At 39.8% G+C, this 19,959-nt stretch overlaps 1 protein-coding gene across 1 annotated transcript in view; it reads left to right on the top strand.

Moving 5' to 3' along the window:
- Positions 1-19,959, top strand: part of MDGA2 (MAM domain containing glycosylphosphatidylinositol anchor 2) — a 624,733-nt gene that overhangs the window by 399,757 nt on the left and 205,017 nt on the right. Inside the window, exon 8 of the mRNA XM_081938341.1 lies at positions 6,232-6,525. Coding sequence (XP_081794467.1) covers positions 6,232-6,525 — 294 coding nt within the window. The remainder of the gene's footprint in view (positions 1-6,231; positions 6,526-19,959) is intronic.

Below are 19,959 nucleotides of genomic sequence, written 5' to 3'. Positions count from 1 at the left end.
GTTCCAATAATAAAACCTAATTTCATACCTTAAAATGATGAGCAAAATCTAACAGCTGAAGCATGGAACTTCAAGCCATGTCCAAAACTTGATGGGGAAAAAAAGGTTTAAACCTGCAACATACTAACTGTTAGGTGAGACATACACAGATCCTGGAAATTACAGATATTTAAACATGCAACATACTAACTGTTACTCTGTTTCTCCAAAAATAAGACCTCTCCGGATAATAAGTCCAATCGGGCTTTTGAGCGCATGCACTAAAATAAGCCCTCCTCCCAAAATAAGCCCTCCCCAAAAATATTGCAACATAGCAACCATGAAGTCACCACACTCACCGCCTCCTGCACCTCAAAAATAGTAAGACCTGCCCGAAAATAAGGCCAAGTGCTTATTTCAGGGGTCAAAAGAAAATAAGATCCTGTCTTATTTTAGGGGAAACATGGTAGCTAAGGACATACATAGGAAAGTTAGAGACTGGACAAGATACTGTACCCTGGAAATGGAAAGAAGTGGAAGAAAAAATGTTCTTTTTGCTGTAGGTAGATGGCATTTCCAAGGATATATTTGTTCTCCTGAGTGTCCCATTTAAGTATTGTTGTTGAGCCCTTACTGCAAGCACGTCGTGGAACTCTCAAAAATGAGACTCAATGATTGCTGTAGAAGGTCATAGTCAATCCCAAAACATCAATTTACCAGGAAATAATCTACAAATATATTCTGACACCTCTCTTAACTGCAGGATTTTATATGTCACTTCACTTCACCTTACCTTTGTCCTTTTGCTTGGCAGATGGGCATCTTCTCAAAACTCCAACTTTTTCCTCCCCCAGTTTCTATTCTCGTCTATGTGACTCGGAGGCATTCTTCTAAATAAATATGTTGCCAGAGGCAAGCATTTGGCTTTGTGGAAACCCAGCTCACCTTGCATTTTTCATTGTTGAAATCTATCCTCCGTCTATCTCTTGGTTCAGTGAACTTGGAAATGGGTATTGGTAATACCAGATTTACCATTTCACCCCACCCATAATCCTTCACCTAACTTTGTGCTGTCCATTTGGGTCCATGGTGTGGAAACTGCCTGCCTGCCCTGCGTCCTATTTTGTGCAATAGGGTGTCCTAAAGTCACTCCTCAGCCTCTCGTTTAAAAGACTCTTGAGTAGCAGGACTTAGAACATTCACAACTTGAAACCGTGTGGAAATTCAGCCATCCCAAATATATAAGAATAGGTTTTTTGTTTGTCTAAGTTCTTCAGAGTTTTCGCATCTGATTGGTAAAGCCCATACATTAATCTGGTTAAACAAGGTTGCTGCCCAATATTTCAACTTGATCAGTGTTTCTCAACCTTGGCAAGTTGAAGGTATATGGACTTCAATTCCCAGAATTCTCCAGCCAGCCTATCTTAAACCTGCCAAGGTTGAGGAACACTGAATTAGACGATTTGGAGATATATCATTTCTCCCCAGAAGCAAAATGTCATTTGCCTCCATCTGGTTTTTGAAAGGTGTTACTTGAAATATGAAAACATGTTTCCATATAGTCTATCAAATATATATTTCATATTCTTTCACATTCGGTCTTTAATTTGGATAAGATAGATCAGGGTGGGTTGGTCTCCTTTCAACTAACTTTTTTTAATCTACAAAATAAATTTGCCAATTAAATGTCACTTTTCTATTAAACAGTGGGTTTCTGGCCCTTATGATAAGATGTTGTGTGTGTTCTGGGTAACTTTGACAGGGTGTGAAAGGAATAATCTTTTTTTTTTTCTTTTTAGTTCAAAAGTGCTTATTGATGGTTTTCCCCCCTTAAAGTTGTGTCTGTTGTCATAATAATAAAAGTAATTTTCTAGTCTATATAATTAATGACTCAAGTCAGGGCATTTTCAAGCTGCAGGCATTCATTTAAAAACATCACTTTTAATATTGCCATTTATTGACTGGGAAAATGTCCTTTTTAATTGAGAAGTTTTGTTGTTGTTTTCTTCCTTTTATCCCTGGAAACAAACAGAAGGAGATGAAATCCGGGGGTTTTGCAAAACATACTTATGCATCTTTTTTAGGCTTTACATACTGCCCCCTTTTAATACAAATGACACATATTTCTTTAAAAGGGCCCACTGTTTTGGCATTGTTGACCTCTCCCAATGGATGCTCGGGTCAATTTGTCCTTTGTTATTTTACTCCTGACTCCATTTGGTTATCTTGTTAATTATTATGATTCGTCACACAGTCAGCCAGAGGTTCAGACTGGATTTGGCATTTTTATCCACCTATCACATCCTTCCCAAGGACCTGGAATAGGCATAGGTGAATGTTTGGTAGTGTTAAAGATATGGTTTCAGGATGTAACCTGTTCCTAGTAAAGTTGCCTTTTGCAACTCATCGTCATCATATTCCTAGTGGGTTTTTTTTTCCTCCTCATAGATGCAGTGTCCACATTTTGGATAACAAATGCCATCTTGTGAAATAAAACACAGCACCCAAGTCTAACTGGGTGAGCTGGCTGTTGCGACTGACTGATGATAATTATGTCAATGCCAATGGTGTTCAAGTGGTGCTCCAAACCACCCATTTGTATCATAGAAGGCGTTCTGGTTTGTACAATATAATACAATAGCAGAGTTGGAAGGGACCTTGGATGTCTTCTAATTCAACCCCCTGCCTAGGCAGGAAACCCTGTTTCAGACAAATGACTATCCAACATCTTCTTAAAGACTTCCAGTGTTGGGGCATTGACAACTTCTGGAGGCAAGCTGTTCCACTGATTAATTGTTCTAACTGTCAGGAAGTTTCTCCTCAGTTCTAAGTTGCTTCTCTCCTTGATTAGTTTCCACCCATTGCTTCTTGTTCTACCCTCAGGTGCCTTGGAGAATAGTTTGACTCCCTCTTCTTTGTGGCAACCCCTGAGATATTGGAACACTGCTATCATGTCTCCCCTAGTCCTTCTTTTCATTAAACTAGACATACCCAGTTCCTGCAACTGTTCTTCACATGTTTTAGTCTCCAGTCCCCTAATCATCTTTGTTGCTCTTCTCTGCACTCTTTTTAGAGTCTCCACATCTTTTCTACATTGTGGTGACCAAAACTAAATGCAGTATTCCAAGTGTGGCCTTATACTTTATTGTGTACAATAAAGTATTTAAAGCATAAAAACAGTACACAAAATTTTACAGTGGCAAAGAATATTAACAATTGATTAAAAGGACTAAAATCATCAATAATCAATGGGCAATATTGTACTATACTGTAACATCCTTCTTTGTGTGGTCAATTTTGGTCCAGCATGTTGTTTTCAACAGTGCTCACAAGCAGTGATATTCTGTCACACAATTGGTAGCTGATATTTTAATTTTAGTCAAAAATAGGAGTTGGATAGGTTGCTGGTTTTTAGATGTACTGGATATGGCTCGTGCTGCTTTTGTTTATATATATATTGTGTTTATTTCTATTATGGAGCTGCAGGAGTAGCACTATAGTTAAAAGTATTCTTCATTTTTCAGTATTGTACCACAGCAAGATCTAAAAACTAATATGATTGTCATAAAATCAAGGCAAGTTCTTTGATGAAGAACATTCTTGTAGTCACATTCCAAGGAGAAAAAAGAGAATAATGTCTGCCTTCTTTCCTTAGTGTTATTTTAGTTTTCTATGTTTGTTTTAATCGGTAAATATCTTGGTAAACATTTTTATTCCTCAGTGTAGCAGATTGAGTAGACTGAGAAAATATATAGATTGATGGACTAGAAGAAAATACTCTATTTTTCTGGATTTGGATTGTTTCTATTGTCAATCCTGAAGAGAACCTTGCTGAGGCCATCTTGGAGGCTTCAGGTTTGCCACAAAGCAGAAGAAGGGGCAGGGAGGGGGGAAATAGCTAGATGGGGTTTTGTAACCAAAACAAGAAAGTTTTCCTGTGAGAACCAAGGACATCCTGACATGTGGCTGGCAAGGGGAGGAGTGAAGTATCCAAGCAATCAGGCAGCAGCTTAATTGGACAGCATGACCAGTGACTTGGGGTGGGGAAGGGGAAACTTTTACTTTTTAATTAGGTGAAAGCTATGGAAACATTCAGAGTTGACATTCACCAGTTGTGCCAATACGATGTAGCCAATAAATTGTTCTTTGAGGAATTTGCCTGCCTCAGAGTTCTGCTTTCTATCGGTGCATTACTTGGAATGCTGACATCTATATTTCTTTATTTATTATTAATTTATTTAATTTTAAACCACCTATCTCACTAATGCAGTGACTCTGGGTGGCTTACAATATAATACAAAAGTTTAAAAAATGCAAAAAAACAAAACAGTAGCAATTTCTAATATTATTAGAAAGATTGGAATAAAAAGTTAAAAAAAAAACGAATTAATTATTAAATCTTCTCTATCCTTCTTCCTGAGTCCCTTCGGGGAGAGGGAGCAGTTTATAAATCTAAATAAAGTAAAGTAAAGTAAAGTATCCTATCTGTCAATCTTAATGTAGAGTCCCTGTTGGGGCCTCAGGCCAAGTGGCAGAACCTAGTTTTATACTTTTCCAGAAAGCCAGGATTGTGGGGGATAGATCTCACCTACAACAGGAGAATATTGCACTATAACACTATATCAAAATGTATTCAGATGTGAAATCCCCTTTCGTTTTGTTTCATTTTGTTTAGTTTATTGTCATTGCACATGGTACAATGAAATTAAACGGCATCTTCAGTGCACATTACAATTTTACTTTCTGTATAATTGAAATTGAAAACCCGATATTGCACTATACCGTAGAATTCAATATGGTTGTTGCCCTGGGATAGAAGCTGTTTTTCAGCCTGTTTGTCCTTGTTTTTATTATCCTGTACCGTCTGCCAGATGGTAATAGTTTAAAAAAAGTGCCCAGGATGAGATGGATCTTTGAGAATGTTTTGAACTTTCTTAAGGCAGCAGGAGCTATAAAGCTCTTCCGAAGAGGGGAGAGGGCAACCAATGATCCTCTGGGCAATGATGTTGACCCTCTGGAGTGCTGTCCTACCTGCCCCTGTGCAATTGGCAAACCATACACAGATGCAGTAAGTTAGAATACTCTCTACGGTGCAGCGGTAGAAGGTCAACAACAGTTTTTCATTTAGTTGTTGTTTCCTGAGAAGTCTCAGGTAGTATATTCTCTGTTGGGCCCTTTTGACTAGTGCTGCAATGTGAGTGCCCCAGGTCAGGTCCTATTTTCAGATAATATCCAGAAACTTAAAACTTGCATCCAGAAATTGTGGTTGCTCCATCATTGGTTGTTTTTAGAAGAGGTTGGGCTGTCATTTGTCTGAAAAGGTATAGGGCCGTGATGGCGAACCTATGGCACGCGTGCCACAAGTGGCACGCGGAGCCATTTCTCAGGGCACGTGAGGCGCTGCCCTGTCAGCTGGCCAGCATACGCGCACTGGCCAGCTGAGTTCACCTTTTTAAAAGCTATTTTTCGCCTTCCCCAGGCTCCAAAGGCTTTATAGGAGCCTGGGGAGGGCGAAAAGAGCCTCCCCCGCCCCCCCTCCCCCAGAGGCTTCAGGGACCGTCCCTGAAGCCTTCGGAATGCTTAAAACCACCCTCCGAGCAAACCGGAAGTGACTTCCGGGTTGCTCGGAGGGTGGTTTTAAGCGTTCCGAAGGCTTCAGGGACCGTCCGAGGCTTCCCTGATGCCTTCGGAGCGCTTAAAATGACCCTCCGAGCAACCCGGAAGTCACTTCCGGTTTGTTCAGAGGGTGGTTTTAAGCGCTCCAAAGGCTTCAGGGAAGCCTCCGGACAGTCCCTGGAGCCTCCGGAGGGCCTCCTGGGGGTTGGGGGAGGCTCTTTTCGCCCTCCCCAGGCTCCTATAAAGCCCCTGGAGCCTGGGGAGGGCAAAAAAACCATGTAAAAATGGGGGGTGTCACGTGTTGTGCGTGCATGCGCACTGGGGGGTCGCGCGTTGCATTATGGGTGCGGCACGCCCGCACTCGACCCCCCTGCGCTCCCCCCACTTGTGGCACGCGAGCCAAAAAAGGTTCACCATCACTGGTATAGGGTCTCCTGCTTGAGCAGTGGGTTGGACTAGAAAACCTCCAAGGTTCCTTGCAACTCTTTCAATCTATTATTCTTTCATACTCTTCCAGAGCTGGTTAAAGTATGCCTTATAATTATGCATTCAAAGTCACAGAACTCTCATGTACTAACCATTTCATTTCCACTTCTTGTTTTCTTCCTTTCCTTTTCCCTTTGCACCCATTTGAAGTTCCACCAAACCTGACTGTTCCACAAGAAAAGTCACCCTTGGTCACCAGAGAAGGAGATACCATTGAACTGCAGTGCCAGGTGACCGGGAAACCGAAGCCTATCATCCTCTGGTCCAGGGCAGACAAGGAAATTCCCATGCCAGATGGGACAATGCAGATGGAGAGCTATGATGGGATCCTGAGGATTGTCAATGTCTCAAGGGAGATGACAGGAACCTACAGGTGTCAAACCAGTCAATACAATGGATTTAACGTCAAGCCAAGGGAAGCATTGGTACAGCTGATCGTACAGTGTAAGTCTCTGTTCCATTTTACTCCATCTTTTCTGCGGTAATATTAAATTTTAAAATAATGGTTTTTTTGGAGATTTCATTTCAACCTACAGATTCATATCTCCCTGTTGTGTAGATTGTTGAGTTGTTAGTCTTCTGCGTGAAAGTGGCTTTTGCAACACAGTCCTCTCTGAAGGAAGTGCATACTGCAATATTTGGGTACCCATAAAAGCAGGGGTGGGGAATTACAAGTCCCCTGCTTTTATGACCTGTGGACTTCAACTTCCAGAATTCTCAAACAAGAATGGCTGGCTCAGGAATTCTGGGAGTGGAAGTCCACAAGTCATAAAGGGTCCGTAGTTCCTCATCCTTGTCATAGACAAACAATTGCCTTTCACTAAACTGGATTTAGAATTTTGGTCAGTTTGAACAGGGAAGAAATTGGTGTATGCTAGCATGTGAAGGGTATCTCCCTTATTCTTCCCTGAATGGGGAAAAAAATTGTTTAATCAATTTGCTATTAAATCATGCTGGCATTCATTGTCAGGATTCACTCATCATGGCAAAAGTCATTGTTACGTTTTGCCCAAACAATAAACCATCATATGGTTTACAATGATACCTAGATTTCTACAGGATGCTAATATTTTGTCTGGTTTCCCAAAGATGCTGAAATGCAGAGTATACAACTTTATTTTAACCTACCTAAACATGCTATGTAAATCCCACCAGTAAATCACAGAGTGATTTAAAAAAAAAAATGCTGGATATCAATCTTGTTTGAATGTAAACAGGTTTTATTTTTTTAATGGCAAGCTCTAGAACTGTTTTAAGTGGTCTGTTCTTGGTCACAGCAAAATAACTGGCAATCTTGATAAAAGCTTAAGTGTTAGCAAATGAACTAGAAACCATATAATCATATGCCTGAAGAGTTATCTTAAGTAAGGCGCATTATCCATCTATATATGAGTTTAATCAGGACTGTGAATCTAAGATGAAGATCTTCCAGCTTCCCCTCTCAAGTGAAAAATTGCCCTGACAAAATGTGTTGATGGGTAAAAACTGTTTAGCCCTATCTTAAAACTTTATTAGAACAATTAAAAAGACCCAGTCCCTTTGCAAACCAATGATTGATTGTAGTTATTGTTAGTTGCAAAGTCGTGTCTGACCCATCGCGGCTCCAAGGACAACATTCCTCCAGACCTTCCTGTCCTCTACCATACTCTGGAGTCCATTTAAGCTCATGCCTACTGCTTCAGTGACTCCATCCAGGCATCTCATTCTTTGTTGTCCCCTTCTTCTTTTGCCCTCAATCTTTCCCAGCATTAGGCTCTTCTCCAGTGAGTCCTTCCTTCTCATTAGGTGGCCCATAATCAATGATTGATTATGGGTCATAAAATTGTGGTTGACTCAGAACAAACACATATTTTAGAAATATTTTCTCCATGTTGATCTCTTCTTAACCTGGTCATTCAGGCTTTCCCACTGTGCATTCAAAGTCCCTGTAACTCAGTCTTGCCACCTTGCTGCTGGTTGTGCGGTTCTCTTTCTTTCCACTGAGTTTTGCATGATGTGGCCAAAGTAGGATAATGTGAGCCTAGTCATTGATGTCTCAAATGAAAACTCTGGATTGGTTTGTTTAGTGATCCATCTGTTTGTTTTCTTGGCTGCACATGGTATTCTGGGGAGTTTTCTTCAACCTCAAAGTTCAAAGTCACCAATATCCTTCCTACTTTGCTTCTTCAAAGTCCAGCTTTTGCTTCCATAAAATGTTGAGGCTTGAATGATTTTGCTCTTTGTAGGTATAGAGACATCATGGTTTTGGAATTCCTTTTCCAAGCCAGCCAATGAAATATTTGTTTTTGTCTTGCTGGAAAGGTCCTTTGAAAACCCATGCCTGGAAAAAACAAAACACGAGAAAGTGGGAATTGGGGGGAAATGTAGGTAAAATAAAGGAGGTAAGCTATCAGAAAAAAAAAGATACAGACATATACTTTTCTCTCATGATAGTAGTAAACATTTAGAGCATAAACCATTGCTCCAATTTCTGGGAACTAGGCTGAAAAAAAAAAGCAAACAACTTGTTATTTCCTTCTAGGCTCCTGAGAGCCCCTTAACGAGTCTTCTGAAATTTGATGCTCTTCAGGTGTTTTTTTTCTTCAACTCCTACAGTTGAACTCCTAGCCTAGGGGTGTCAAACATGCAGCCCTGATGTGTCATGTGCTGGCCCCACCCCTGCCCAGTTTAGCAAAGGGGAAAAAAAGTCCCAATACATCATGTGATGCTGCAAGTTTGACACCCCTGTCCTAGCCAGTGGCTGTGCTCACAAGGAATTGTGGGGGTTGAAGTCCAACATGTCTGACTTACACAAGATTTGTGGAAGAGTTGCCAACTTGGTCTACGTATATGTTTTGAGTTCGTACAAGACATTAGACCTAGGTCAGAGATGGCTAACTTTTTTGGCACCAAGTGCCCAAACCGGAATGTTCATGCATTTGCACATTTGCATGTGCCAGAGCACCAGAAACTTGAAGACCAGCTGTTTTTCTTGAAGACCAGCTGTGTTTTTAAGGTGTTTTTCGGGCCATTTTCCGGCACTCTGGCAACCGCGAAGGCCAGTTGGCTGGCATTCATGTGTGCACCAGAAATCAGAAGGGCAGCTGGCGATGGTGCATGTGCCCACAGAGAGGGTTCTCCGTGCCATCTCTGGCACACGTGCCATAGGTTCGCCACCATGGACCTACGTTAACCAAATGTAGTGGTTTTGTTCATATAAGATGTGCCCAGCCAAACAAATTATGACATTATTATGGATGATCCACTTTTCATATGTTCATATAACAGCTGGATTCCCACAGCGAGTTTTACCATGGGTTCCGAAAAGCTATCAGCAAGTAGTCATTTGGATTCCATGTTTTTGTTTTGCCAAATTACGCTTTTTGATCAATTAGGCCACAGATACCTTGAACGTTACAGTTCTCCATCCTTCATCTAATGCCCTTTCAAAGAATATAGTGGGAAGATTTGAAACTTTCACCAAACAACTGACACACACATCGCCCCGTCTTACAAAAACAAAATAAAAAAAGGGGGGGTTGTGTCCCCAGTTTGTTTCTCTTTGAATTAGCATATGGCCTCAATTCCTTCACAGCTAAGGACAAGGACTCTGTATTCTTTAAAAGCCTTGAAATAGAATGTGTAAAAATAATGTAGAACTGTTGTCTTAGAGTGCTCAAATGGAAGGTTGGAATGATATTTTGCTTGCTTCCTTAGAAGGGTTATTCAATCAAAGAAAGAAAGAGAGCCATTTTCTCTCCTTCTCCATTAAAATGGATATTTAGGTGGATATTTTGCTGCTTGCAAGAGAGGAGATGCCAACTTGAGTAAGGCTTTACTAATGATTCTTGAGGTCTCTGCTAAAACCTTAGCCCAAGATAACATAAACTGGACTTCAGTTTAGCAATAGTACTTAGACTTATATACTGCTTTACAGTGCTTTTGCAGCCCTCTCTAAGTGGGTTTACAGAGTCAGCCTATTGCCCCCAACAATCTGGGTCCGCATTTTACCCACCTCAGAAAGATGGAAGGCTGAGTCAACCTTGATCCTGGTGAGATTTGAACTGCCAAATTCCAGGCAGGCAGCATTCAGCAGAAGTAGCCTGCAGTACTGCACTCTAAGCACTGCACCACCATGGCTCAGTGGTTTGATTTAGGTATGTGAAATATGGGTAAAACACTGTATGTACAAATAAATATTGTTTATGTGTTCCGGTGGCTTTTTTGGACAACTTTTATAAAATGCCACAATGATTCCAATCCAGCTAATATTGCAAGGAAAATCATTTAGGAGCTTATTCCAGCATCATTTTTTGTTGTTTTTCTTGCTGCTTAGAAATACTTTTAAAAATGGCTTTCTAACCAAAGCATCAGCGGTCGTAAATGTTATACAATCTGGCTGACCTTATCCCCAAAAGTGTATGAACATTTTTATTTTCTTCATTTTTGACAGGTAAAGGCATGTTTAAATTCAGTCCAGGCTTATTGCCAATGAAAGCTAAGGCTGTTTAGAGCATCTTATTAAGATGCTCCTTTTTCTTTCTTTCCTTCTTTCTTTCTTTCTTTCTTTCTTTCTTTTTCTTCCTTCCTTCCTTTCTTTCCTTCCTTCCCTCACTTTTTTTCTTTCTTTTTCTTTCTTCCTTCCTTCCTTCACTTTTTTCTTTCTTTCTTTCCTTCCTTCCTTTCTTCACTTCTTTCTTTCTTCCTTTCTTTCTTCCTTACTTCACTTTTTTCTTTCTTTATTTCTTTCCTTCCTTCCTTCACTTACTTCTTTCTTCCTTCCTTCCTTTCCTTTCTTTCCTTCCTTCCTTCCTTCCTTCCTTCCTTCCTTCCTTCCTTTCTTTCTTTCTTTCTTTCTTTCTTTCTTTTTTTAAAAAGGAAGCAATTATATCAATTTCCTTCTGCAACAATGCTACCATAAGCTGTGAAAGAATACTGGCAATTTTTGACTTGCAACACTTTGTTTAGTGAGCATTCAAAGTTACAACGGCACTAAAAATGTGACTTATGACTGCTTTTCAAAGTTATAGCCTTTGCAGCATCCCCAAGAACATGTGATCTGAATTCATATGCTTGGTAAGTGGTGCATTCTTCATAACCATGGCTGTATCCCAAGGTCATGTGATCCACTTCCGCCACCTTCTGACCAGCAAAGTCAATGGGGAAGTCAGATTCCCTTAATAACCATGTTACTAACTTAACAAATGCAATGGTTTGCTTAATAACTTTGGCAAGAAGAGTCATAAAAGTCATAAAAGAGTCTGGGAAGGGTGAAAAACTGGCCCAATAGGCCTACCAGAAGCTTGGAAACAATCTGTTTCTGGCTTCTGGAGGGTCTCCAGGGGACCAGGGAAGGCCATTGTTGCCCACCCCAGGCTTCAGGAAAGCCTCTGGAGCCTGGGGAGGGCGAAAAACAGGACTTCCGGTCATGCACGCATGCATGGGGGTGTTGTTGTTGTCATGTGCGCAGGTGGGTGTGGCGCACTGCATTGTGGGAGTGGGGCACATGCACAGATGCTATCATGCGCGCGCACACAATTTTGACACGCAAGGACAAAAACATTCGCCATCACTGGCTTATAGCATCCTCCTCAAGAGGGTCACTTTTCAGATAGAAAGGAACCATGATGTGGCACTGGTTAAAATACAGTATTGTGGGCAAATTCTGGCCACAGGCTGGAATTTGATCCTGACAAGCTCAAGGTTGACTCAACCTTCCATCCTTTTGAGGTCGGTAAAATAAGGACCCAAATAGTTGGGAGTAATATTCCAACTTTGCAAACTGCTCAGAGAGTGATGTAAAGCAGCATGGAGCAGTATATAAATCTAAATGCTATTGCTATGAACTGCAATTTTGTCTTGACCAGCCATTATGCTATAAACTATAATGGATCATTGAAGTCTGACATATCTGAAAGGGGGCAGGTAATCCAAGAACCTCCGGATCTAATGTAACTTGATGTATTGAGACGTTGAACGATGCCACAGAAATAAGATTATTGCACATAAAAGTTGTCCTGCAACAATTTGTGCTAAAGGGTATTGGATATATTGCATACAATAAATGTGAAAAAGATCCAGGATCTCATCCCATTTTAAAGAAACACATATTCTTTAAATGTTGCAGACCCATCCACTGGAAATAGTTTTACCAAAGTCTTGTAAAAAGAAAAAGGAAAAAGGAAGACGTGCCATAGCATATTTTGTAAAGCATCTATTCATTTCACTGAGGCTTATCCACTGGATGAGGTCCATCGCTCTCATCTCAGTCTGATAAAAACACAGCAAATCACAAGGGAGGAATTAGCTCGGGATCACGTACTTCTAGAGTTTGGATCAGATTTTGTTTTCAACTCTTTGTTTTCTCACATCATTGCTAATGAGTTTGGGGAAGGGGGGATAAAAACAGAAGGAAAAAAAATCTTCATGCAAAAGCAATTGCAGCTGAGACTCTTTTACTATCCTGGAGAGCACCTACAGTAGAAATTAAAATGCCATCAAGCCCAATATAAAGAAATGTTTATATCATGTACCATATCAGGAAATCATATAGAAAAGAAAAACAGTAAGTCGAGTGATCCCTTTGAATTGATGAACACATTTGATATTCTCTCTCTCTCTCTCTCTTTCTCTCTCTCTCTCTCTCTCTCTCTCTCTCTCTCTCTCTCTCTCTCTCTCACACACACACACACACACACACACACACACACATGCACACGGACACACTGATGTAATTAAAAGAAAATTAACTGTGAAAAGAGCATTGATATTGTATGTTTAGTACCTTAGGAACCATCTCTGCCTTGTACTAAGGTGTGGGAGTAAGTTCATATCAACACTTCACTATTTTCTGTTCCCACACTCATCTCTCATGGAGCCTAACTTATTTTGTAAAACAAACATGGCAACAGAGCACTTTGATTTGCAATATATGTATCTCTGAGTTAATATTAAGAGAAGTGTGTGGATGGATGGATGGATGGATGGATGGATGGATGGATGGATGGGCAGACAGACATAACATAGCTCTCTACATGGGGCTCCCCTTGAGATGCGCCCGAAGGCTGCAGCTGGTCCAGAATGCGGCCGCGCGGGTAATCATGGGTTGTACTAGGTACTCCCATATAACACCTCTCCTGCGCGAGCTGCACTGGCTACCTTTAAAGCGCTCCATGGCACAGGACCTAGCTACCTGCGGGATCGCATCCTACCCCATACATCCCTGCGACCAATTCGCTCTCACAGGGAGGGACTCCTCTGGGTGCCATCCACTAGGCAATGCCAGCGGGCGACGCCCAGGAGTAGGGCCTTCTCTGTGATGGGCCCGACCCTCTGGAATGACCTCCCCCCCGACATCAGAACTACTACCGATCTCCGCTCTTTCTGCAAGAAACTCAAGACCCACCTGTTCCAATTAGCTGGCCTGGCCCAATCGTAGTTTTAACTTTCAATCCTCCTGGCCGGCATTTTAAATTTTAAGGGGTTGCCCTTTTAACCTGTTTTAATTTTTATTATCACTGTACAGACCTTATATTTAATTTGTTTTTAATAAGGGGTATTTAATATTGTTATTGTATATACGGTTTTAGTTTTTGTCTGTACACCGCCCCGAGTCCCCTCGGTGAGAGGGGCGGTCTATAAATTTAATAAATGAAATGAAATGAACTTAAAACACTCAGGAAGAGAAAGAACAGAAAAATGTTTAGGCAGAAACTTGCCAATATTTTCCCAAGCTGGTGCCCTACACTTAGGAGAACAGTATTCAGATATTTTTGAAAGGTAGCTCATGCAAAGGATGATAATAGAATATTAGATGAATGTCATGTATGGAAATTAAGTTTACTCAATGATCTTTGAAGGCAAAGAAGAAATATTCATTCTTGGCCAAGTCTTTGAATGTATGTGTTGTGTTTTATTTCATGATTAATTGTAGTATCTTAGTGATTTTTCCATGACAATTTTAAATTCCAGTGATATATTCTTCATGTAGCACTTGCACAATTGTAAATTAATTGTGAATATTTAGGAAAATGAGATGTCAATCCCTTTTATGATAGTTCCCATGTATCTTACAAAATAAGCTATAAAATAGTTATTCCGATAAAAATTGTTGTACATAATGTGAGTATTTGTTGTGCGTTTGTAACCTTAAGAGTATCTTTGAGATACTGTTGTTAAGCTCAGTATGAACAATTTACCTTACTGAACAAAAATAGAAATGAGATTGACTAAGGTTTCTTTTCCTAGCTAGGTAAACTGTAATAAGAATATTCTTACATGTTTATGTTAGTACCATGTTTTCCCCAAAATAAGACAGGGTCTTATTTTCTTTTGACTCCCCCCCCGAAATAAGTGCTTGGCCTTATTTTTGGGGATGTCTTATTATTTTTGAGGTGCAGGAGGTGGAAAGCATGGTCACTTTATGGCTGCTGCTGTGTTGCAATATTTTCAGGGAGGGCTTATTTTTTGGGGAGGGCTTATTTTAGCACATGCGCTTCAAAGCCCAATTGGGCTTATTATCTGGGGAGGTCTTATTTTCAGGGAAACAGGGTATGTCTTTTTGTTGATCATACTAATAGACTCCCACATTGCTCTCATAGCTGTGCAATGCATGAAATACAGCTAAAGTTCAGGTTACCTGTGTTTCATCACGGTGTGTCATGATTTGATTAGTTAAAGGCCTTGTTTTGTTACAGTGATTGGAATCTCAGAAAGATTATCCCCCAAGGAAGTTGCCAAGGAAAGAATTCTCATCTAAAGTTAATGTCAGGAACTGAGTAACTATTGATTATCATCAGCATCTTGGAGAGATCTCACTCTGTGTACAGTGGTGAACAAAGTTCAGTCTCCAAGAAGTATTTATAGAATAATGTGAACGGTTTAATTAATTGTGCCAGCAAAGGGTATGGCTTTCAAATTGATTTGTGAAACTTAGACGTTTGCAAACAGTAAGGTCTGTAGGCATCTTTTCACCCGGAGCAAAGAATTTTTCATTTTGCATTTCTGATCATTGATGCTTGGACAACTCAAACCAGAGTAAGTATTTAGTGTGAGAGTATAATAGGTGAAAGAGAACAAAACTGTAGGATGACTAGTATGCAAGAGATGAATAGAGAGGCATAGGAAAGCAGCAGAGTAAAATTAATGTAAGGAATGTATGTCTGTCCATCTCCAATAAAATAGCTTCTTCATCTTTCTTAAAAAACAAACTTTTGAGCACCAGGTGCTCCTGGGAGGGATGTTGTCATCATACTTTGCATAGTTCTGGCCATTGTTGGAATGAAATGTTGAACTTCATCCAAGGTAGGTAAATCCAAGGCTTTTCATCCCATGAATCCATTGGTACTTTTGTGCAGCCCCATAGTCTTTTTCACAATGTGCTATTGAAATGAGGACTGTATCCCACTGCAATCCTACATGAGCCTCTACTTTGATTCAACTGTAACATTCATCTTATGTCTGTTCTTCTATGGGGTCTTGGGCCTATAAAACAAGAATGAACTTTATAAAGCTGTCTTGTGTTGAAGACAAAGGCCTAAATGATTTTAAAGACTTTCGTGTTGTTGTTGTTGTTGTTGTTGTTGTTCTTCTTCTTCTTCTTCTTCTTCTTCTTCTTCTTCTTCTTCTTCTTCTTCTTCTTCTTCTTCTTCTTCTTCTTCTTCTATTTCTTCTCCTCCTCCTCCTCCTCCTCCTCTTCCTCCTCCTCCTCCTCTTCCTCCTCCTCCTCCTCCTTCCCCTTCTCCTTCTCCTCCTCCTCCTTCCATATCCGTCATTGGATGTTGGCAATCATGTTGGTGATCCTATTTTTATCAGCAGCCACAAGAAAAAGACTATTGAAGAATAAATGATGTACTAGATGAGTAAGAATATTTATATATATATATATAATAGATCACACCAGACGTTTGCTGACTGCCTTCTTTGGGTAATCTTCTGCAGCAACCAGTACTGAGAGGCATTAAGTCATGACTCAGGACAGTTATTAAGTTAACTGTCATGTTGTTCCTTTTTGAGATGAACAGCATAATGCAAAGTACAGGAAAAGTCTAAGATGTCTTAAGCAAAAAAAAAAAAAAAAAATCAAGACAGGAGATAAGGGAACAAAATAAGAAATCTAAGGTGACCTAGTTTGCACCAATGTCATTCACTATATTGCCCCATGCCTTTCTGTCTTTGCAAACCACTCTTGCTTGCCCCCAAACCATACAAGCTTCATCTTGTCTCCCCTTTTAGAGAGCTACATCAAGCCATGACTTTCTTGGCTTTCCCCTTCCAGTCAGCCAAAACAGTCTTCATAGTTTTGAAGGAATCAAATGAACCACCATTCAGTCACTACAGTATATATAAAGAAGGCCATCTTTGTAAAACTGGGATGTCATTTAGAGCTACGCGGAACAAAAGCCGTTCTTTTCATAACCATCAGAGAAGATTGGGAAGAGATGCAGATGGTGGAGTCTTAATAATGAAGCACCTCTAAGACTGGCTATGTCATTAGACACAGTGAAATGTCATTTCAGACTGCAAACTAAGTGGTAGCAATTGGGACAGAAGTCCTTTTGATTCTTCTTCCAATCTACTGCCTAGATCACTGCCTCACTATTATTAAAAACTTTTTTTACAAACTAACTTTCCTGGCAATTAACATACTGGTAGAAGTATTTCACTGAAAGAACCATGGCACAATCTGTTTGCAAGGCCTGTGTTTTTTTTTTCTTTTAAGTTTTTTTTATTTTATTTTAATATCAACAATCCATCTTCCATTAAATAGTGTGTCATCTGGGTACAAATATTTTGTGCAATAATAATTTAAATTTACAATCATATTCATTATTTAATCTATTCCTAGCTTAGTACCAATACCTTAAATCTCTAATACTATAACAATCATCTTCTTGATTTATTTAACTCTATTAATTATGTTAAATCTATTGATATATTTCTATATTTTACACAACTACTTTTGCTTCTAATTCTTATATTTATTCTCTAACCAAGGCCTGTGTTTCTAACTGGTCATGGTTGATTGCTTTACGGGCTGGTTTAAAAGACAATGTATTCTAAAAGAATCACATATAGGGGGGCTTGCTAACCGGTATTGTTGGGTTGCATTGTGGTTTTTTTTTATATATATAATTGGAAAGTACTTGCAGGTTCTCTTGTTTCATAATGCCAGTCCCCTCTTTTGCCTATCTGTATGTATTCATCGTTATCCAAATCACACTTTACCTTTCTCTGTTAATGATAATTAGATATTTACTGGGATTCTACCCTGTCTTTCTACTTTGGTGAGTATTTGAAGCAGTAACAGAATCCAAAAAGCAGAATCAGAATTTGAAAAGTAGAATGCAATGCACTGCTTAGCAAAACAGATACATTTTTCAATGCTGGAAGAGTAGGTCTCAAATTTTCCAAGGGAGTATGCCCTCCTCTGGCTTAGGAGAAGAAAGATGGTTTCTCTTGGGTTCCAGAATGGGTCTCTGACAGTTCTGGTATTTTCCGAGAGGCCTCTCCTGCAGATTTTAAAATATAAAATGTAAATGTGAAAAATTGATTAAATACTATCAATATAGTCAAACTGAAAAAAGCCTGCCTGCAAGAGAAGTTATTTACTTACCTCCTATAAGCAGAAAGAGAGGAGTCTTAATTGAGAGGTCTCCTTCGTCATTTGGGGGCCTGTGTGCACCCAACATTGGATCTTGAAAAGTGAAGATGTTTGTTAAGAAGACCTCATGCAAATCATCCTTTCATCAACTCAGAAAGTTCAGACTGCCCCGGAAGCTGTTGCTTCAGTTCTACAGAGGAATGGTTGAATCTGTCATTTGTAGTTCTGTAACTATCTGTTTTGCTACAGCAGCCAAACAGGATAGATACAGACTTCAACAAATAGTTAGGACTGCATAAAAAACAATTGCAACCAGCTTGCCTTCCACTAAGGACCTGCATACTGCACTAGTTGAGAAAAAGAGCTGAGAAAGTATCTACAGACCAGGAATGAAATCAACTTACCTTCGCTACTGGTTTGCAAATGTGACCTTCCATGCATGCACAGTGCATAAAATATGGGACATGATGATGTCTGGGCAGGTGGGCGGAGCCTCCCGCCACCACTGCTACCAGTTTGCCCGAACAAGATATAACTGGCTGAATTGCATCACTGCTACAAACCCCTCATACCCTGAACATAAAGTGTTTCAACTTCTTCCCTTTGGGCATTGCATCCTAAAACAATTAGCCACAAAGATAGGTCCCCCCCCCCCTTGTGCTGTCACTCTGCTGAATACCTATAATTGCAACAAAGATCTTTACCCTTGTAGTAGGGTTGTATTACTATTCTCATCTTTTCTACTCCTATTGGTGTCTTATGATACTTTGTATGTATACTAAGATCTGCACTGGACACAAAATCCTTATGTGTCCAGTCACACTTGGCCAATATTCTATTCTATTCTATTCTATTCCATTCCATTCCATTCCATTCTTTCTCTCATATAGGATCTTGAGTGAATGATATTTAAGCAGTCCATCAGTTATTTAAGACTTTTCTGCATCAGTCATATCTCCAAAGCTTTAAAAGACAAGACTGTGCAGTACCTAAGGTAGCAGCTTTAGTGAGAGTTGCTCAGTCCAAATCTAGAAGTGGAACTAGAAGGACCAAACGAGGGCTTCCCTTCATCATTTTAAGTATTATCTCAATATTGCAGTACTCTAGTTCAAGTAATTGGTAAAGCCAAAGATATTGTTGCCCCCATCTTTTGAAATAATGTCCAAATGCCATTTTTGAATGGTTTATTTTCATTCTTTTTACCTTTCTTCCTGCACAGCAGGAGATCAGATTTAACTTGGTTTCCTCCACTGCTTTCACCCTTTCTTTGCACATATTCAAGACTCCTCTTTTGCCTCCTTTATTTGTCAGTGCAACCAACACATTATCTCCTTGTGATCATTAACATCCTGTTTTTATTATTTTTAAACTAGATCTTTTTTTCATCTTCCTTCATTGACTTTTGACCCTATTGCCAAGCTAACAACTTGTTTTGTTGCAAATACTCCCTTGGAGGCCAAACAGAAAAGAGAGAAAGATAATTCTTATATTAAATTGACTTTCTCTTCTTTTTCTTTATCCCATCTCCTTTCCCTGATAAACTGCTCTGTTCTTGAATTCTTACTTTAGGGATTTGAATAGGTAATGAAGAGACTTGGTTGGCTTCAAAGCTTCTGATTGAAAAATAGATGGAGTTATGTACACAATCCTGTGATTCAACAATTGAGAGATTACTTCTGCTATTTTGGAAAAAGATGATGGCTTCTTTGGTGTGTGTGTGTGTGTGTGTGTGTGTGTGTGTGTGTGTGTGTTGTATTTGTGCTGATAAATAAATAAAGGGAGACCAGTATAGATCTATTTCAAGCTATTTAGCTCTCATCAGCTAGCCATACCCTTACTGGGATTCAAACCAGGGCTGTATTACATATTAGGCAGATTTGTTAGCCACTAAGCCACAGGCTCTCCTCCTTATCAGCTGAGCCAGGGAAATAGGTATGTATTTGTGTTACAACCCCTGATATGCCCAAATATGGGAGGGAGCTCACTACTCGCCCTTTCTGTCCTTCGGCTCATTACAGAAGACCATCCAGGCAGAAAACCATATTTTTATTTTTAATGTTGCCTTTGCTATGTTTGTGTTGTATTTGTGCTGATAAATAAATAAAGGGAGACTAGTATAGATCTATTTCAAGCTATTTAGCTCTCATAAGCTAGCCATACCCTTACTGGGATTAGAACCTGGGCTGTATTACATATTAGGCAGATGTATTAGCCACTAAGCCACAGGCTCTCCTCCTTATCAGCTGAGCCAGGGAAATACATATGTATTTGTGTTACAACCCCTGGTATGCCCAAAT

The sequence above is a fragment of the Natrix helvetica genome, assembly GCF_964273705.1.
Source record: "Natrix helvetica genome assembly, chromosome: 1".
Taxonomy (NCBI): domain Eukaryota; kingdom Metazoa; phylum Chordata; class Lepidosauria; order Squamata; family Natricidae; genus Natrix; species Natrix helvetica.
This window is presented reverse-complemented; position numbering and strand designations above follow the sequence as displayed.